Below are 22145 nucleotides of genomic sequence, written 5' to 3'. Positions count from 1 at the left end.
CTTGTGTCTGTAGCTTTGTGTAATGTTTTAAGGTTATAACTGTAAACACCGCTAAGGTATGGGTCCAGGGTGTTCAGTAGTCATTCATTGGGGTGCCCTAGAAGTTAAATGTTACAAACCGCTGCTGTAGGGTGAGAGGAGTTTCCCGAAAGGATATTAGTCATGCTAGCTGGAGCACAGCCTCTTTGGCCCTCTAAGTTGTATGTCAGAGAGGAGTAATATTCCAACAATAGGTCGACTAAAAATGGAAATGCAATCCTGGGCGATCAGTCCCTCAGTGATAAAGATAGGCTTTTTGTTAGAGACAAAGTCAACATTTCCTTTTGGTGGCGACTTGATCCTCTGAATAATCATATTTGCTCAAGGCACCTACTTCTGCTCCTAGCTAATACCTGGCATATGTAAGAAGCGTGCTAACCACAGTATGCTACAACTATATAAAGTCCTATGAGTTTTGAAGTGCTAGGTATTTGCCTTACTCAACACAACCTTGATGTTATATGGGTATCAGAAAAGCGTGGCACAATGTTTTAATGCTCAGTAAAGAAGACTTCTTGTTGCTCTTGACATTTGACTTAATAAACTAGTGTTTGTAAGGGCTAGATGGACTAAGTCTAAGATTTACTGCTGAATAACGAGTCCTTTTGTGAAATGCTAATTGGCTCTGTGATGCGAAACAGCAGCGTTTGGGTGGACCAACTCCCACCAGATCATTAGAGACATTGGGGTCTATTATGATGTCGGGCGGATCGGGGCGGCGATCCGCCCGACATCATCCCCCGGCCGGCTCCCATTTCCCCCGCCATATTATGATGGTGTGGGGTACCGCGGCGGACGGGAAGACCGTCCGTCGCTTTTCCACCCGGTAGACAAGTCGACTGGGCAGAAAAGGGTTTAATACGGTGGCGGTGTCTGCTAGACACCGCCATCCATATTCCAATGGGAGCGGGAGGCAGCCTTTCCGTGCCGGCGTTGCTGACACGGAAAGGCATGCGGATTTTGGCGGTGTCTGCTAGACACCGCCATCCATATTTCAATGGGAGCGGGAGGCTGCCTTTCCGTGCCGGCGTTGCTGACACGGAAAGGCATGTGGATTTTGCAGTTGGGAGCCCGTTGCAGGCCCTCAGGATGTTGGGGGGGTGGGAGGGGCACATGGGGGGGTACCTATGGTACCCTCGTGCATTGGCATGGACAAAGTGGCAGGCACCGCGCGGTGCCTGTCACCTTGTGCATGCCAATGTATGATGTGCATTCCTAGCATTGTGACGGGCGGTGCAGTGAGCACCGCCCACCACAATGCTGGGAATAGAGGATGGCTCCGCCACGGTGGTGGTGGCATCCTAATTGCCAGTGCGGGACCGCCGCACCACTGGCGGCCGGTCCCAGCACCGCTAGGGTGTCCGCCCGCCATCCTAATAGGCCCCATTGTTTCTAGCCCTGGACTTTTGTGTGTTAACCAGAGCCACTGGAAATATGTAGCAGTGGTGAGTCAAATCATGTGGCAGGGTTGAGTAAAGTGTGCAGCAAAAAAAGACACATTATGCAGCATGAATCTGCACATTTTGTGATAGTATTACTTCATTATTTTGCCATTTTAAACTGGTTAACACTGTCTGGGCAATGGTTGCATCTCATTAGTACTATTTTGACACCCATATATAGCAATAAGCAACAGAAAGGTGACTAGTCAACCTTTTCAAAAGGCCTTCCACTGCACATCAATATCTGTTGCTGCATTTTTAGTAGCTCTTGAAGCGTTTGAGCTAGAAACAACCTTTTTTTCTTTTTAAATCTGCAAATTATGTAGCAGATGATGGATTATGTGGCAAGTGTGGCAAATTTATAGCTATGCGAAAAAACGTCACGGCCACAAAATCGCTTAATTCCAGTGGCTCTGATGTTAGCTTATTGCATTCTGGCCGGTGATGTACTCTTGTTTTAATTCCATTGAACAAATTAGACAGTGTCTGAGTGGACCTGTAATGAGGTGGTAAATCTAACAGCGTTGATCAGCTTTCACTTGGAAAAGCTGCTTTGTGCCAAAAGGTGTTGTGAGAGTAGTATCAAAACATTTGCATTGTGGAGGTCCAACACCTGATGATATATGCAAAGGAGATGTATGTGGGTTGGAATAGTGCGAGCATCCCTCGGTTTCCCCGTAAAGATACATATACTACATTCGCGTGACCTGCCTTTTCACGAAATCCCAGAGCGGAAAGAAACATTAGAACAATTTGAATATTGTGTGATATTCTCATGTTTAATGTGCAATCTCTCTGAAATAACATTTTTGAAATGTTGGTAGGGTACACCGTGAATACAAATCTCAAGCAAGACACTGCTGACTCACCTGCGGACTGTGGTGGAGCACTTATGTGTCACACGAAAACCGTTTTTTACATGCGCGTGACTGATGAAATCATTGATGCGTGACTCTTTGTAAATTTGGCGCTGTACACTTTTTTACAGTTCATCAGAACAGTGTTGCGTCAGATTTTTAGTAAATCTGTGCCCAGTTGCATTCTATATATTTTAAAATCCTTCTGACACATTTAAGAAATTAAAATTTGGATGTTAGCTCACAATGTACTTACTGTGTCTCCGACTTTGATGTGGGAACACTTTTTTTGGTGGGGCAGAACAGTGTTGTTGTGACAGATTGCAGTAAAGTCCAGATTGAGTCCGTCTGTGTCCCCCAGCACTTCCATCTCCACTTCTGACCGCAGCTCCTGAAACAAATAGAATTATTGAGCTTGCATGTCACATGACACAATATCTTTTGCAGACCTTTTTTCCATCATAAAAGACATCATAGACAACCAGCATTGGCAAAGCCAGTCACACCTTTGAGACCTATTGGCTTTGCCAATGTTTTTTAGCCCTTCTCTACAGCATCCCCAATGGGGTGGGGGGCTCGCATAGGGCGGGCTGCAGGGCAGTGGGGCGGGGCAGCAGGGGGGGTAGTAAACTCGGACATACGACGGGACAGAGTAATTACTTTCCTCCGTTCCGTTGTATGTCAGAGTTTACTACCCCCCACCCTGCCCCTGCCCCTCCCATGCCCCGCCGCCCCCAGCACGCCCTATGCAAGCCGCCACTGATCCCCAATAATGTGCAGCATGGCTTAAGGAAATGACGTTTAAAAACAGGCGCTGTGATGCAGCAGTTGCATCATTTTGCAGGTGCGCGTACCATGTGGGCACACCTGCAAAATGATGCAAGTGATTTTTTTTTTATTGAAGCATAATAGGCGGCGAGCAAAGCGGAGGCCCGCGGTGAGGCCGGGGTGATGTTAGGTTTAAACAATGCAGGGGAATGAAAGCAACACGGAGGGCGGGGTGGGGAAGAGAATCAACAAGCGGGAGAGCACCGTGGAGCAAAAGAGAAACATACTAAGGATACAGCTAAAGAACACAGGGACTCTCATGCAATGCTGAAGACAAAATAAAAAAATTGTTTCCTCAAAGTGAGCTGCGGAAGGAGACAAGTAGATGTCCAATGCTCCCACCCAATAGTAAACAATGGGTGAGCTCCATGTGCTCTTGGTAAGCCCACAATATGTTTCACAACATTCAGCACATGCACTGTGTAGTAGGCTGAACCTAAAAATGTCCTGGAACCTCAAGTGGTGAAAATCAATCAAAATAAACGACTTACTATGTTACCCCCAATAGTTTTTAGGTCTGGAATAGCCAAGACCTTCTAATTTTTGGAAAATTATATGCAGGATATATTTTTAGAGGCTTTCAGGCAGCCATTTGTAATCGGTGGTCTGTTGTGTCATATTCTCAATTTTTGGAATTCACACAGCTTTTAACGCACCTTTCCAGGAGTTACCCTGTAAAATATTGGAAAATTCAATTTTCTCAAGAGAAAATAAACATGTACGATTTCGCATGAGAAAAAAAGAAGAAACTCACTTCCAATTTCGTTTTTTTTTCTATAGGTAAGATATCTTTTTGATGGAAAAAAAGATATTGCACTGTGTCCCCTATAAAGTTTTTCCCTTTCTCGTCCCATCAAATCACATTCTGCCCTGGAAATGGGTCTACTCCAAACACTTCCAGGTGAGGGTCAGAGTCAGCGAAGAGTTGGCAAGCCCTAAAAATGTGTAATTACCAGAGCTTTGACAACTTCCAACGGTTTCCTGATCTGACCTGGAATACTCAGTTCCCTCCCAGGGAAAGAGTTTTAAACTTTGTTATGTAAATCCACTTACACGTTCACTTATAAAAGAAGTTATTTGGGCATGTAGGTACATTTTAAACAAGTAAATCACTTTGTGACTCATCCCCAAGCTGTCTTCCTCAACACAATAAACATAAGCAAACAGACACTTCTCTACATATGTCTAATTACATAAATCCAGATCGGAAACACAAACTACTTCCGCCTTGTCACCCTAGGAGGGGACAGCAGAGACCGGCTTCAGCAGCTAATGTTACCTTAGCCAGCCTTCTGTTTGTATAAATATGATTAAACCAGGGGATTCCTGCTTCTATACTAGCAAGCACACTGACATCCCGGAACCCTAAAAACCCACAAAGGCCACAACAAGAAGCACACAACAAAGAAGCCCCTCTGACTGCATACTAGGAAGTGCGATCAAAATCACCTGCTAGGGAGGGCAGTGTTTCAACGGATGGCAAATGCCCAAAACACTTGGAAACACTGAGCAGCAAAGATTTTTTCTCATATTTCATGCTGGCAAATAGCCTTGTTCTAAACCTGTTTTATTTCACAAAATATTGTTTCAGTAACAAAACTCTAACAACAATTATCTAAGGAGACACAGCTTGCAGGGCAACTATGCTTACGGGCAGAAGAGCTAAGAGTACCCTTCTACGTCTGCATAAGTGGACGAGGTTCCTGTGTCTAGCTGAGTAACACATACACCATACTAAAATGTTACTGTCAAAATGTTGCAAGTGAAAGACCGATGAGTTAATAGTATTTAACAATCATAGACATTTTACACCCACTTTGAACAAGTGAGCTATGCGAACATTTTTAAAAGGAGACTCAACATAGAGCTGTATTCAGACCAGAAAAACTCTAATACATGAACATGGACCTGTCTCATACAAAAGTAAGTATCACTTCTTTCAAGAAAACAGTGAACAACTTCTAATAAACTCTGGAAACATCACTCAAAGGCTTAAAGATGAACCTACGTGTTACAGGTATGACACGATTGTGTCAAGAGTCTGATCTTTCTTAGAGTCTGGTGCCCTGCTTGCAACAGGAGGCCTGCTGATTAAAAGATGGAAAGACAGGAAGGAAGAAGGCATTAGTGGTGGTGCTGGGTCTCTGTGGGCAGTTTGAAGTCTGCACACATTTTCAATCAGGATGCTAAGCCCTGGCATCTGAAAAATGTTCAGTTCATAGAGCCATGGAGACTGTATTCTAGGCACTCTGCCAATGCTAACTCAGTGTCATGACTAGTATGTTCAACCATGCAGTGTGCGTGAATGCAATTTGAATCCATTGAAATTGCTAATGCACAATATCTGTGCTGTGTCTGTGGCAATACATATGTGTTGGACCCCGAATTTTCTGCAAGGTCATCCCCCAAAACAAATTGCCCCTCCTAGTTTTCTTAATTTGATTTTAATGGTCTTAGGACTGTCAGTACTTTCCCACTGCTAACCAGTGCAAAAGTGCTTGTGCTCACTCCCTACAACATGGTAAAATTGGTTTACACCTGATTGCACATTGAATTTACTTGTGCGTCCCTAGTTAAGTGGTTCTGCAATTAAATTATATGCTACTAGTGTACCCGTAGTAGTCACTGTGGCACTCTCCTAAATAGAAGTTTTAAACTTGTTTGAGGTCTGCCATTGCAGCACATATGCAGTTTCAAACTGCCAAAATAACCGCTTTGCCAGGCCTAAAACATCTTTTTTAATCCATATAAATCACCACAAAATTATGCCCTAGACAGCCCAGAGTGCAGGGTGGACTGTAATTAAAATGTTGGACATATACTTTTAAGTATTACACATCCTGGTACAGAAAAACTCTCAATTTTGTTCTTCACTACTGTGAGGCCTACCTCTCCCATAGGATAACATTTGGTTACCTTATTACATTTAATAACTTTTGATTTGGAGCAGGCTGAAAAGTCGGGTTTGGTGTCTGAGAAATTGTAATTTAAAATCCTCCGTAATGGTAAAGTCGGATTTTAAGTCACAATTCCGAAAATGACACTCTAAGAAAATTGGCATTTTCTTGTCCTAACCATTTGGTTTCTGCAGCCTGTTCCTGGGTCACATGACTAGGTGTAGTTGACAGTGGGCCTTATTGTATTACTCACAGATTGCCATAAAATAGAGCGACTATATGTGTCTTGATGGGCCATCTCAGGCAGGATGGGGGAGAGGAGCTGTGCACAGCCCCATTGCATTTCAATAGACTGTGCCTGCTCTAACACAAATAACTTCACACTAGCCTATTGTGCCTGCAGACAGACTGAAATCAGGGCAGGGAGGCGGGAAATTTCAGATACGTCTGAGACAAGAAGCCTCAAGAAGTTTCTTCCACTTCAAAGTGGGCACCAGGTATAAAAGGGGGACCTTCTGACCCAATCTTCAGTACACTTCTGGACCTGTGGATATTTCAAAAGAAGGATGCCTTGTTGCTTGAGGCCTGCCCTGCTTGCTGAGTTTGAAGACTGGACCTGCACCCTTTATCCCAGGCTGAAGTGATTCCAAGAGTCTGCTGACTGACCTCCTGTTCTGAGCTACAGCGGCTCCTTTTGGAGTAGCTGCGCACTGTATAAATTTATGTCATTCATTCATTCATTCATAACAAACTCCAGAGGCCTCCCTGCATCTGCCCAGCTGACCTGCAGCCTGGACCTGCAACTGGCCCTGCAAATGGAACTACCTCATCCATTCTGGCCTCTGCTGGAGTGAGTTCCTGATCCTCAAGAGGTTCCCCTCAGCTCCTCGACTCTTAGCATTGCATCAGTGGAACTTCTCCTTGAAGAAAAGGATGCATCCTGAAGTTTTGGGCCAGTCACATCTTTCCACCTGTGCCGCTGCCAATGTCAAGCTCCGGTGGACCCAACTCTTCGTGACCGGCAATGCAAGACTTGCAATTTGCGCTACATAATCGACAGGCTGGAGTGACTGCCAATGCAAATCTCCAGCAATGACCATCTGCGATGCCTGATTGGGTCGTCGACAGTGACGACTGTCTGCAGCGCTTTCCTTGCTCATCGTGGCCTCCTCCACTGCTAACAAGACTCTTTACGCTAGACTTTAGAAGGTAGCTCTTTCAGCAAGATTAACCTGGTCCTTGTATTTGGCCCACGCTCCATCGTGGTTGGCCTGAACTTGTGACTTCACCTGCTCTTGCACATCCAGATAGCCAAGAGTGATGCTGTGTTCTTTCAGGCACTATACTTACCTGCTATCTTTGAAATTTCCTCTTTGCGTTTCCACTGATTGAATTTTTGTCATTTTTATGTAATTTAATTTATTAAAATGTACACAATTTTCTAAATTGGTTTGGGATTTTTCTTGTGTTGTATTTTTATTTTATTACTCTTTGGGTGCTGCATGACTCCTTTACACATTGCCTCTAATAGAGTGTTATGACAAAGGCCTATTTTGGTGTTGAAGGTTGAGTTAGTAGTTACATGTGTATTACATTTATAAGTCACAGATATGTGTGAGCTGCTGTGAATTTACAACTCCGCTGTTATTTACTCTCCTTTTGCTCCAACTTTAAAGTTCTGTAAATACATTTGGGTATGTCTACTCCCCAAAAGGCTAGACAAGAGGGCCAGGGATGATTCCCACAAGGGAAGGAGTGTCATGTTCATGGAGAGTTCCTATTGACTGATGAACCTATAAAACCAGGAACACATGGAGAGCTGGTGTAATGATGGTACACAGATTGCATGTGAAGTGCACAAAGTGTGCCTTCATCATGCAGCCAGGCCGAGGAAGCTTCTCGGGCCACTCACTGCACATTTATGGTGGGACATTTTTAAATATTGTGTCTTGTCTTGCTAAGTACACCAGGAGGCAACTTCATTCCAGATCAGAGTCAGGAGCCCGGTGCTCCTTATGGGGGAGGGGCGGAAAGGGAATTGGTGGCTTTTGTGCGACAATACAGTCCACTCTTTGGCACCCGAGCATTAGAGTGCTCTTTCCAAATGTGGTTAAATCTACTTCTACACTAACATCTTCGACATCAGCAGTTGCATAAGTTGTCTTTAATGCTGAGCAGAAGAGGCTTGGAGTGATGACAAGCTTCAGAACCTGTCACCCAGTAATTCAAGCCTACAAAATAGTAGCTCACCCACATCAGAAGTCAGAAACAAAGTTTTGATCCTATATCCCCTACTGGGTATGTTCTCCATCTTATGGGCCTTTAGGCTCGGGAGGAAGAGCCTAGGTAAACTGCCATGATTTATGTCTGGCTACAGAAATGCCCTTTGCTGATCCACCGCCAGAGAGATTTGGATTATTACTTGTTTTACACTTTTTTTTAAAAGATCTGCTCCTGCTTGTACTATTGGCAAACCCTTAAATTAAAATCCAGGTTGATCTCCTTTAAACACTTGCCTTTCACCTGGCTTCCATTGGTAATTGAGGGAGCGGTCATTTAAGCTTTGACAGTCTATCAGCTGCCCCGTGTGGCAGAGGCCATTTCTTGCGCCCACCTAGTAATGGTCCGTCCCCCATATTCAATGATCTCCACCTTAACAGCAGGGATAATTTGGCAAAAATGCTCCCAGTGGCACAGCTATAGCACTTTTTATCGAAACAATAATATCAGCTGATCCACCAAATGCCCACCCCACGCCAAACAGTAGATGTTCATAGACCACTCGCCCATTCTGAAATATTAGTCTTTGGTTATTAGTTTGAAGGGTAATTCAAACAACATTCTAAATACTGATATTTTATCTGCCAGGAACATGTTTTCAGCAGTTGAGCTTTTGGTTGTCTCATCTGCAACTATTTATGGTTCTGCTGTTATAATAACTTTTCTGTTGCAAGGTAATTTGGATCACAATTCTTCCTCCTAGCAGTCCAAGGGACCTATTCACAAAGACATTTTGGAGTATGCAGTACAGTACTCCTATTATAGATAGAGAGCATTTTTCCTGTTTGCGCCATGGCGCACCTTCAAGCAGGTGGGCTGGATGCAAACAGGAAAAGTGCGCCCTATCATGTAGAATGCACTGCCCTCAGGGCAGCCACAAACTCACCATGCCCCCAGGGCAGAGCTTTCAAGAGAAATACGGTGCAGCTGTTTTGAAGTTGCTCTGTGTTTCTCTGTTCAGGCGGAAACCTGCCTACACTTTAAAGAGGTATTTGAGATTCCCTTGCAGGTGGGTGCAATGAGTGACTGGAGCCACCTGCAAGGGGATGCCTGGGGGGTCCATAGGATCCCCCTTTCCTCCCTCCAGAGGGCTGTCATCAATGGCCGCACTGACAGTGCTCCACCTTTTAGATGGCGCACTGTCAGTGTGCCCCCGAACAGCTCCTTTGCCTCTGCGCCCAAGACTATAATACAGCGCAGGCGCAGAGGCAAAGGGATTCCCTCATTTGCATGTGGCCACACCCCCATGCAAATGGCGCTACATGTGGGCCAGTGTTTCAGAATTACAGAAGGCATCACACAATCGTCTGCAGCCTCTTCTGTAATACCAACGTGCTCCAGGGGCGCACAAAGCAGGTGCACATGCCTGTTGCAAACCATGGGGCAAGTTCTGTAATACAGCCCCTGTAGTGCTATTTTACATACGCCTACATGTTTTTTGAATTGGCCCCAAAGCATCTGATATTAAAACATTCAGGGGATATTCAGGAAATATTCATATTCAGTTAGTACAAATAGAAAAGAATTCACCCTCTTTGGACTTTTACTGGTAGAGTGTTGGACATTTGGAGCTGATTCCCAAAGGCATGAAAGAGTATATTAAACAGCACACCTGTAGTTCTACTTCAAGACCTAATACATTCTTTTGTGAATCAGCTCCTAAAATTATAATGCTGCAACAAGAGAGTAATATCGCAAGAATAGGCTTACAGAAGGAGGGTGAGAAAGATGAATCTGGGCAACACAGAGTGCCGGATTGGATAGTCCCATACGCACCACAACTGCTTAAAACATAGTAAGCGGGGCTCTTTCTGTTGACCATTATTCAACTTTTCAGGCTATGCTTTTAGAAATAAAAGAAAGAAACTTAGCTAACTATATAAGGGTGGAATGTATCATATTATCACTTGGATCCAAAACACTTTCATCAAATAAAATGCTTTCTCCTAAAAAGGACAGTTTGCCCCATACTGACATGGGTGGTGACAGGCAGATACATACTCCTAAGTATGACTGCTTGCCCCATTCTGAAATGGGGGAGGGGGAGATGCCTTCTCCTAAGAATGATTGGTTACCTCATACTGACATGGAGGTGGAAGTATGCCTTCTCCTAAGAATGACTTTTTGTCTCATACCTACATGGGGAGGGATGCATGCATTCTAATAATGGCTGGTTGCCCCATACTGTCATGGTTGGAAAGCATTCCTTATCCTAAGAATGACTAGTTGCCTAATTCTGGTGTGGGGTTCCAGGGGCCTCAAATATTTCCTCTACTGACTATCACTAAGTTTAGGAAAGGAGCTAGGGTACTGGCTTTCCAAACTTAGTTAATTTTGTACCTTTTATACAACAAAGAAGAAGAGATTGCCTTTTTGGCAACATCATTCTGATAGGGCTCAAATGTCACCTCCTTTTTGTAAAAAGGAAAATAGACTTTTTTAATGGACACCTAATCTATGAAGTGACTAAATCGTACTTATTGCATCCTATAAGCAGTATAAGAAATGCGGTAGGATAGTTTTAAGTATTGTCTGCTTTATTATAGCATTACTTAGAGACATTCCATAACAAGCACGAGATGTCATCTACATATGCTATGCATATCAGATGTATTACAATTCAACCAACAGAACAGGAGACAGGAAAAATGTTCCTTATAGTCCATTACATCGAGAAACATAAAAGCTTTGTTTTCACTTCACAGGCCTTTTCGATAGTACAGTCGATGTTTCAGTCCCATTTTAGCATACCTTCAGGACCATCATCAGGACATGGTGTGGGTCACAATTTTCTCTATTATTGGAGCTTGTAAAAGACTCTCAATGAGGACACAAGCATCATACTTTTGAAGGATGATGCAAACTAATCAGTTCGTAAATTGTAGAAATATGAACAAACAAAAAAATGTATATCAATACTTTGAGATGCCAAATCCAGCAGTGCATAGAGGTTCCCCAAGCAAATTTTGTAAAATCTACAGCGTCATGACTAATATAACCGAACAGCTGAAAATATGGGATCCAACATCATGGGAGTAGAAAGAGACAAAAGCCCAGACAAATCTGAGGAGCAATTGCCAGGCTATGTACCATGCAGGAAGGATAGATAGGGTAGATATTCAGACATTAAGTATTGGAGCAGGTTTAAAGGAAATTTTTAAAACAACTTTGACCACTGCCAGTCTTTTGATGATGGAGACCTTCTTCCAGCAATTAAGCTTTTCCAAAACTTGGACAGAAGTCAAATGTTTGTTTCAAGCTGAGGAGCACCTTCTGACAGGCAGAAGAGGACAAGGAATCTGTGTACCTTTTCGGGCAACGATTAAAATGGAGTTGTTCAGCCAAACATTTGGTTCAGATCCTAGATTCCCAGTAACAACAACGAATGAGGAAGCTAGATGGCCTGAGGTTAACTCGGCCTCGCCCACACAGAGATGAACGCACTCTTTGCATTTCCTCACTGTAAGGACACTGTATCTAAATCATTGGCTTGAGCCACGTTGAAACCTTACTTGTGCCAACCATGGTCAAACTAATAAATAACTTATTGTAACCACTGCTGTTACCTTGCTATATATATTCATGGTGCCATGAAAAAGGCAAGCATTTTGACACCGTGTTTATCTATACAATAAATGAAATAATAAATGAATAAATAAAAAAACTTAATAATGGAAAGTCCAGCCAGAATGTTTCTCCAGCACAGGTGCTTTTGTCCTGCACAAAGCACCTAATCTCACAGGGACTTTGTTTTTTGATGCTTTCCCATGTGTTGGAACCTTCTGCTGGGTGCCATAGCTTTGTGTGGTTCACCATTGACCTTAGATCTACACCGTGATGTGTTGAGGGCAGCATTGGGCCTGGTATTCATACCCCATGGAGGACACAGCTGAGCTTTCCGACAGCATCTAGTTGAACTTAGTTATTGAATTGAGCAGTTGTCCTAAGAGTGCGTTTAATACTCTCCATATCAATCAAGAAGCTTTCTGACACAAAACAGTGCCTCACTGTCAATGTATACTCCTTCTCTGAGCCAAAGAAAGTGTAAAGCGGATTACTCAGCTAAGAATCAGCTTGCACTGTTACAAGGGCTTGATACATCCTTGCCCCACTTTTTAGCAAATCCTAACGTTTTTGTTTGTATAATTAGCATTTTATTGCTTTTGACATTTTTTCTGCTTGTAGAATTGAAAAACAAAGCATTCGTTGAGCCAAAGAAACTTTGACATTTTTTTATGTTCATGGCCCCTAGAATTATGCGATTCCATTTCGAAGCGTTAGCCACATTTATGATTCTGCTGCACGCGCCACATAATCCTAAACATACTTTTGGCACAAAGGGGTCAAAAGTGAATACAAAGGCTGCCACACCTGTTGCTGTGCAGAGGTAGGCCGTGTGCCTTCCAGTGGCAGGTCACCTATTTACTGATTACTGTATTTAGGTGTTACAGATATTAATGCCTTGAAACCTTTTGCCTAGACAGTGTTAATATGCCAAAAATGACTCAAAAATATAGCCAGACTGCCCAAAATGTGCCGCTTAATGCTGTAAAATTTGCCATTTCATGCGGCATAATTTAGTCGCCTCAGGCAAATAATTTGGTCCTCTGCTTATATTTAAACTACTAAGGCCTGACTTTGACTGGCCTGGTTAAGTCTGGCCCTTGTGCAAACCCCTGTTTGTTCAGGGGACAGTTTTATGAGTTATGTGGACTTTTGGCATGAGGTAAAACCTGCCAGATTTTATTGGGATATAAAGAACAAGTAATTACCAGGACATTCGGGTTTTGGTGCAGGAAAAACTCGAAAGAGGCCTGGTTTTTTGTGTGTGTGTTTAATTCTATCTCTCTCTCTCTCTCTCTCTCTCTCCCCCTCCCTCACCCTCTCTCCCTCTCTCTCTCCTCATCATAACTACTGGTAGACGCCATGCCCTGTGCCTTTCAGGGTGTGGTTTGTATCCAGGTTTGAGGTATTTACACCTGAACATTATGTTACTTTGCGTTTTAGGTCATTCCAATTTTACTTTCACTTCTACCGATCATCAAACCCGATTTCAGCTTGTGCTTTGAGGTAGCCCGTAGCTCCGAGCATGTACAAGTATGCGGAAGGGCCGCTCTGTCACAGCAAACAAGCAGGGGCAAGCCAAGTGCAGGCAGGGACTGCGGCTTAAATGAGAAAGCTGCCGCTTCTCACTTCACATTTAATCTAATACCTCAAAAATTCCATATGTGCTCTTCCGTCTGCATAACGAAGGAAACCTTTTTTCTGCATTTCGCTTTTTATAATTATCAGGAATTTAATCCTCAAATGTGTGACATAAATAGCGTGTTCGGGGTACATTTCAATTGAAAAAAACCCATCACTTTCCAGCCAAAAAGGCTCATTTTTTTCTCAATTTCTCACTGTTAAAATATTAGACGCAGTCAAGCCTACACTGGGAGACGGACAGCTGCTCTTGGCTCGCCTCTTGCACTATTGTCAACTATTCAAGAAGCCAAGACATTTGAAAATACACGAGAAACGAGAAATATGGGGGCAGATTTACAAGTCACTTGCGCCACTTTTGCGTCACTTTTAACATGGGAAAAGTGACGCAAAAGTGGCGCAAGGGGCTTGTAAATCTGCCCCATGGTCTCTGAGGCTTCACAACTGAATGCCAGAAATGGCACGGATTTTCATCAGTACAGAGTCCCGTGCTTTTTACAAGTGTCGATGTGTGCAGAGCCTCCTGTACACACGTACAACATGAAGAGAGAGAGATGTGCCATGTCATTTACCAGTTACCTAGAAAGGGAATCCCTGGCTCCCTTCCTCTACATACTTGGGGGCAGATTTATGTTTCCTGGCGCATCCCTGCAAATCAGCAGGGATGCGCCAGGAAAGAGGCGTCACGCAAGTTTACCCTTGCGCCACCACAGATGCGCTGCATTTACAATGCAGCGCATCGTGGCGCAAGGATAAACAGATGCGTGACGCATCTGATGGCGTAAGGGCGGCGCATTGCTGGAGTCGCAAGCACGACGCAACTCCAGCAATGTTTAGGGGCTGCCCATACCTAACATGCTGCGTCATGCCTTACGCCTGCTTCAAGCAGGCGCAGGGTTTTGACGCAGCAGCGTCGGAAAAGTGACTCAGTGAAATCTTGTAGATTTCACTGCGTCACTTTTCCGAGGCTTTTTCCGATGGAACGCCCACCCTGCATACATTAAACCTGACGCAGGTTTAATGTGGCGCAGGGCTTTACAACGTGACGCATCTCCATAGATGCGTCACGATGTAAATAGGGCGCAGGGTTTACGCCGCTGCTGCGTCACAAAAGTGACGCAACAGCGGCGTAAAAGTGGCGCAAGTCTAACATAAATCTGCCCCCCAGAGTTTAAGGACTATTTCATATTAAGAAATACTACAATTGCCTTGATAGAAATGTCGCCCCATTCTTTTCATGTATGTTTCTCTTTTATTACAAATGCAGTATATTTTTGTATGAAATTTAAGCAGATGGGACACTTCTACTGTAAAAAACGAAACATTTTAAAATGCAAATATCACGAATCTAGATAATGCAAAACACTATGAATGATTTAAATGTACATACTTTATACCGATCCTGTTTTTAGGAGTCTCTTCAAAGGAGAGCCTCAGCATTTATTTCACTATTTAAAGGAAGCTGAGAAAAGTATTCACTCATCTCTCAATGTCAGACATATGCAGGATGTCTGACATTCAGAGCGCTCAATAAAAGATTCTGGACTCCCAAATGAATGACACTAAATATATATGTATATATATGTATATATATATATATATATATTCACTGAAAAAACCATAGGTTTCACACATGTTATAGTTAGCTGGACATTTTACTGATAAAAAACCAATGAAATTCCCCCGTTATAGTTAGTGCAGGCAACTATAACTCACGCGACCGCAATCCTCTGCTGATGCTAATACTGTATTTAGACACTTATTTGCCCATGTCTTCTTCCATTAATTTTTAGCTATACATATATTACAAATATTTTTTTTTCATAAAGACACATATGTCATCAGCAGAAGATTGCGGTCGCGTGAGTTATAGTTGCCTGCACTAACTATAACGGGGGAATTTCATTGGTTTTTTATCAGTAAAATGTCCAGCTAACTATAACATGTGTGAAACCTATGGTTTTTTCAGTGAATTTGCAAGGTTTCTTAAATGCTAATTCCTAACTATAACGTGTGTGAAACCTATGGTTTTTTCAGTGAATTTGTACGGTTTTTAAAATGCTAAGTTACTTTACGCCATTCGTGGCGTTGCGCGCCCAGTTAACGCAGTTCGTTCCGTGCGCGCACGGTGCGCTTCGCGCACCGTGCGCGCACAGTGAGCACGCGGTGCGCTTCGCGCACCGCGCGACCACTTTACGCAGTTAGTGCCGTGCACACACGGTGGTCACGCGGTGCGCTGCGCGCACCGCGTGCCCACATTATGCGGGATGGGCCATGTACGCACGATGCGCTTCGCGCACCGTGCGCACATGGGGGACATATTATGCGCATCTTTTTGAAATGTATTCTTTGTTAATTTGATATGTGTAATATGCCATGCACAAATGGTACGGCACGCGGACGGTAAGCGTAATCGGCGAATTTCCGAAAAAAAATAAATATTTTTTTTGGGCTTGAGGGTTGTTTGGGGACCCCTATATCAATGCTGGGTGGTTAGGATGTGACGAAACTGCCTCTTTAGCCATTTGTTGGCTTCGTTTTTGCTCCCCAACTCAGAGAGCGAGAGAGAAAATGGCGGCCGCCGCTTCCTGGTTTCGACCGATTCGAATGTTTACTAAGATCTAAGAGCCAATCAGAATCGCGCTCGCGCACGCCACCGTACGCGTACGGTAAGCGCACCGTAAGCGCACCGTAAGCTGGCTCAGATATATATATTGATTTAAAGGCTATTTTCTCAGAATCTACTGAACAGATTTACACCAAACCTACGAAAGGCACTTCCTTGACCTGAGGACTAGCTCTCTGCCAAATTTCAAGTAATTCTGTTCAGCCGTTCGGGCTGTAGCTGTGTCTAAAGGTCCTATGGAAAAACGCATGGGAAAAACGCGTTTTGGGACCCCCCTTTTATCTCAGCCCCCGCTTGACGAATCCCCCCGAGACTTTCAGGTTAGGAGCGGAGCGTAGCGCCCCACCTATTTTGAAAAATTCGCGAGGATTCGTCGACCGGCGCCAAAGTTATTCAAAATAGAATGTTGCGGATTTCCTATGGAAACAGGGTCCTAACTATAACTACCTACTGGCGACCGCCAGTAGGTAATATGTATATATATATATATATATATATATATATATATATATATATATATATATATATATGTATATATATATATATGTATGTATATATATATATATATATATATATATCAGAACCAATGTCCCTCCCCATCAGAGAAGGACTTGAGCCCACGCAGGTAAGTAGAATTAACTCCTTTATTTGCAGTGCAATGATCGGCATGATGCATTTCAGCGTAGTCGCCTTCCTCAGATGCCTTCTAACATAGTCATTCACTGTTCACCTTTTTAAAATAGAGTGTCTCTCTACGATTGGTTGAGGCACTCATTCACGAGTCCAGGGGCGGGTACTCCAAACGAGATGTCTCAAGCTTCCAAGCTGCAGTAACACCTGTGTCAGTACTTCCCAAGTGGGCGGTGCCTGCAGCTACACCTCTGAATCATGGATCTTGTAGTGTAGGAACGGAAATTCTACTCCTTTATCCAGCCGCAGTTCACAACAACGGGTCTTGACACCCACCACTACAGTGAGCATGGGTGTAGCCAAGTAGTCATGGCCCAGCGAATCCTGGCTTAACACATCGCTGCTGAGTGTGGCGGTCCGGCGCTTCCCCAAGCGCTTTGAGGCAAAACCAAAAGTTCCACAAATCGCCGGACTCTTGAGGATCGGGGCTCGAAGTGCTCGTGGCGAGCACCAAACATCAGAACCAATGTCCCTCCCCATCAGAGAAGGACTTGAGCCCACGCAGGTAAGTAGAATTAACTCCTTTATTTGCAGTGCAATGATCGGCATGATGCATTTCAGCGTAGTCGCCTTCCTCAGATGCCTTCTAACATAGTCATTCACTGTTCACCTTTTTAAAATAGAGTGTCTCTCTACGATTGGTTGAGGCACTCATTCACGAGTCCAGGGGCGGGTACTCCAAACGAGATGTCTCAAGCTTCCAAGCTGCAGTAACACCTGTGTCAGTACTTCCCAAGTGGGCGGTGCCTGCAGCTACACCTCTGAATCATGGATCTTGTAGTGTAGGAACGGAAATTCTACTCCTTTATCCAGCCGCAGTTCACAACAACGGGTCTTGACACCCACCACTACAGTGAGCATGGGTGTAGCCAAGTAGTCATGGCCCAGCGGATCCTGGCTTAACACATCGCTGCTGAGTGTGGCGGTCCGGCGCTTCCCCAAGCGCTTTGAGGCAAAACCAAAAGTTCCACAAATCGCCGGACTCTTGAGGATCGGGGCTCGAAGTGCTCGTGGCGAGCACCAAACATCAGAACCAATGTCCCTCCCCATCAGAGAAGGACTTGAGCCCACGCAGGTAAGTAGAATTAACTCCTTTATTTGCAGTGCAATGATCGGCATGATGCATTTCAGCGTAGTCGCCTTCCTCAGATGCCTTCTAACATAGTCATTCACTGTTCACCTTTTTAAAATAGAGTGTCTCTCTACGATTGGTTGAGGCACTCATTCACGAGTCCAGGGGCGGGTACTCCAAACGAGATGTCTCAAGCTTCCAAGCTGCAGTAACACCTGTGTCAGTAATATATATATATATATATATTACCTACTGGCGGTCGCCAGTAGGTAGTTATAGTTAGGACCCTGTTTCCATAGGAAAACCGCAACATTCTATTTTGAATAACTTTGGCGCCGGTCGACGAATCCTCGCGAAATTTTCAAAATAGGTGGGGCGCTACGCTCCGCTCCTACCCTGAAAGTCTCGGGGGGATTCGTCAAGCGGGGGCTGAGATAAAAGGGGGGTCCCAAAACACGTTTTTCCCATGCATTTTTCCATAGGACCTTTAGACACAGCTACAGCCCGAACGGCTGAACAGAGTTCCTTGAAATTTGGCAGAGAGGTAGTCTACAGGTCAAGGAAGTGCCTTTTGTAGGTTTGGTGTAAATCTGTTCAGTAGATTCTGAGAAAATAGCCTTTAAATCAATATATATATCTGAGCCAGCTTACGGTGCGCTTACAGTGCGCTTACCGTACGCGTACGGTGACGTGCGCGAGCGCGATTCTGATTGGCTGTTAGATCTTAGTAAACATTCGAATCGGTCGAAACCAGGAAGCGGCGGCCGCCATTTTCTCTCTCGCACTCTGAGTGGGGATTAAAAAACAAAGGACAAAAACATGTAAAGGGGCTGTTTAGACAGCTCCTAAGCACCTAGCCATGTTGGGGGAGTCCCCAAAGATCCCCCAAGGCCAAAAACGGAATTTTAATTTTTTTGATAATTTCGCCGATTACGCTTACCGTACGCGTACAGTAAAAAGATTTAAAAAAAAAAAAATTATCCATACTCTCCCCACCCCATGTGCAAATGGTGCCCGAAGGACACCATTTGCACATGGCATATCACAGATGTGAAAAATTAAAATATTACCTTTCACAACGAAGCGCATCATATGTCCTCCATGTGCGCACGGTGCGCGAAGCGCATCGTGCGTACATGGCCCATCTAGCGTAACGTGGGCACGCGGTGCACGTAGCGCACCGCGTGCCCACCGTGCGTGCACGGCACTAACTGCGTAAAGTGGGCGCGCGGTGCGCGAAGCGCACCGCGTGCTCATTGTGCGCGCACGGAACGAACTGCGTTAAGTGGGCGCGCACGCCACGAATGGCGTAAAGTAACTTAGCATTTAAAAAACCGTACAAATTCACTGAAAAAACCATAGGTTTCACACACGTTATAGTTAGGAATTAGCATTTAAAAAACCTTGCAAATTCACTGAAAAAAACATAGGTTTCACACATGTTATAGTTAGCGGAAATTTTACTGATAAAAAACCAATGAAATTCCCCCGTTATAGTTAGTGCAGGCAACTATAACTCACGCGACCGCAATCTTCTGCTGATGACATATGTGTCTTTATGAAAAAAAAATATTTGTAATATATGTATAGCTAAAAATGTATGGAAGAAGACATGGGCAAATAAGTGTCTAAATACAGTATTAGCATCAGCAGAGGATTGCGGTCGCGTGAGTTATAGTTGTCTGCACTAACTATAACAGGGGAATTTCATTGGTTTTTTATCAGTAAAATTTCCGCTAACTATAACATGTGTGAAACCTATGGTTTTTTCAGTGAATATATATATATATATTAGTTGCATTATTCAGCATGTATCTTCATAGTGTATGTTCAAGTGTAAAAAAGTGAATAGAATAGTGCAGGCGAAACATATAATACACTGTACAATTCCCAATGGTATAGTTATTTGGCCCACATATGCTGAACGTTGCAACTAATATATATATAGTGCCATTCATTTGGGAGTCCAGAATATTTTATTGAGTGCTCACAATTTCAGGCATCCTATAGTAATTAATTGTTTCAATTAATTTGTGGAGCAGAATTGATTCTAAAAACATTTCAGGGCTTTCAGATTTGCTGGCGTAAAGCTCTACACAAGTGAGTCCCATGTGACATTTGTGATGTATATATTATAGTTACCCCGGTCCTCTGGGCGTATAAGGTGGTTCTTGTTTTATACAATATATTTGAAAGAGCTGGGCACTGATGAATTGAAACTGCTGCTGTAACTCAGAGATGAATGGCATTGCTCAAGCCACAACACGAAGTCTAGATAACTGGGGTGACCCTGAAGTGCGTGATAAAACCGCAAGCTTCACGGACAAGGAAGAAGGCAGCTTCCCTCCACTTCCTTAAGTGAGGACGGTGCCCAGCCGGGCGCCTTCTGGGGAGGCCATTTCCTCTATTTTGGCATGCAGCCTACATAGAGAAAATCCAGAGTGCACATGACTGGTTTGGTCGGCTCCAGAGGGCCGACAAAACAGTCAGGGCCCACAGCATTAGGCAAGCCACTCCTCTCCGACCCGTCCACCCGCCCACCCCCAACCAGGCATACCCTTCTGCTTTCTCGCAGTGTGAGAAGCAGAAACATAAAATGGTATTTATATACCATTTTATGTATCTGCTTCTCGCACTGCGAGAAAGCAGTGGGGCTCCTCCACCCTCATGGAGGAGCCGCCCCTGAATATTAGTGCCTATAAATGGAAGCACTGAACACATTATGCCCACATTTCCACATTTGCTGACTTCATCCAACTGACCTGTGTCAATGAGAAGGCCTTCCCTTGTTGTCCGAGCGGACACTGATTGTTGTCATGACATCGCTACAGCCACCAGAGGATCGCTTCTACTTTTGTTTGGGTGGGGGGGCTTGTGTTGGGGCCCGAGAAGATCTTATGAAGCTATGTGCGCCAGACAACAAACACGGTGGCTTGAGCTGAGCTGCTCCCCTGATGACACTGGCACTGCTGACACCCATTTGACTGGGCGCACGTACACACACACCACACACGTGTGCACAAACACACTATGGACCACAACAACCCTGGCTGGGCCAGGACACAGGCCAGACAATCTCAGTTCGTTGCCCATGTACCAAACTAACGCAAGTGGCGCTGCCCCTGCTGATCTCCAGCACCAGTAAGGCCATAGAATGTCCTGTGAAATTGTGACTCCGGAGGGAGATGAGCCGCCGCTCCGTTGAGACTGAACTAGTCCAGCTCCTCAGCGATGGGTCAGTCAGACTGCGGGGAACACCACTGGAAAAGGTCCAGAGGGCGAAAGAGCCACCTGCACATCAAGATAACTATTAAAACCGGTTCCCTTCACAGGAACTGTGCATTGTAGATGAGATACTGGGGTAATACATGAAGTGCCCTCTGAATTTTATGTACAGTATTTTTTTGTGTGCAAAAGTAAAGTACTTTTTCTTTTCATAAGAAAAGCACTGGCTGGACATTGATTAATTGGCTGCTATTGGACGGTCCGAGGAGTGTTCACTCGCTAACCCTGAGTAAGCGCTGCACGGCTTGACTTCGCTACCCTAGTGGGCAAGTACTAAGGTACGCCGTGCTCTATTTTGGTTTCAATAGTACAGTTAAGTCCCAGGGCACCAGTGGTAAAATATTCTGACTGTTGCAGTATGAGCCCAGTAACCCGTCAGCCTTTGCACGCCTGGAAATGTTCCAACAGAACTATTGCCATCGATTTTGATAATCCTCTCCCGAGATAAAGCACGCGGGCCGGGGAGGCGAAGCCCGACCACTGAGGGGCCCGCGGCAAACCCCTACGGTGGGGGGGGAGGGGCGGTCCAATGAGCGGACACCACCAAGCCCGGGAGTGCAGTACAAAAAAGAGAGGTAATATTATGCCTGATGTAGCTACAGAACAAGTCAGATAGTAACGGTCAGCGTATAAAAAAACAAGTAACATTAACTTAGGTGCCTTACCTTATATGCAGTGATAATCAGCTGCAGAATGTTTCCAGAGTCGGACTCAAGAACACCAACAGTGGCTCCTGGAATGAATTTTGCATAGTTCTATAAATGAAAAGAAATGCAGTCAAATGTAACTTAATAGCACTAAGTGCAAACATGTTTAAAACACGTTACCTGCAGTTTCAGCAGCCTTTGTCTTTCATCAGCAGAGCTTTGCTGAAGCTGTCAGCTCTAGATACCATTACTCGGAAGCAGAAACTCAGCAACAAAA

At 44.3% G+C, this 22145-nt stretch overlaps 1 protein-coding gene across 2 annotated transcripts in view; it reads right to left on the bottom strand.

Annotated features, from left to right (window-relative positions):
* The window catches only part of ITGB6 (integrin subunit beta 6), a 549576-nt gene that overhangs the window by 121587 nt on the left and 405844 nt on the right, over positions 1-22145 (bottom strand). For both annotated transcript variants that reach the window (XM_085645463.1, XM_085645462.1), the window contains 2 exons: positions 21887-21976; positions 2595-2729 (listed from right to left, as the gene is read on the bottom strand). In XM_085645463.1, coding sequence (XP_085501589.1) covers positions 2595-2729; positions 21887-21976 — 225 coding nt within the window. The remainder of the gene's footprint in view (positions 1-2594; positions 2730-21886; positions 21977-22145) is intronic.

The sequence above is a fragment of the Triturus cristatus genome, chromosome 3_1 (assembly GCF_964204655.1).
Source record: "Triturus cristatus chromosome 3_1, aTriCri1.1, whole genome shotgun sequence".
Taxonomy (NCBI): Eukaryota; Metazoa; Chordata; class Amphibia; order Caudata; family Salamandridae; genus Triturus; species Triturus cristatus.
The sequence above is the reverse complement of the archived record's forward strand: the minus strand, read 5'-3'. Positions and strand labels throughout refer to the sequence as shown.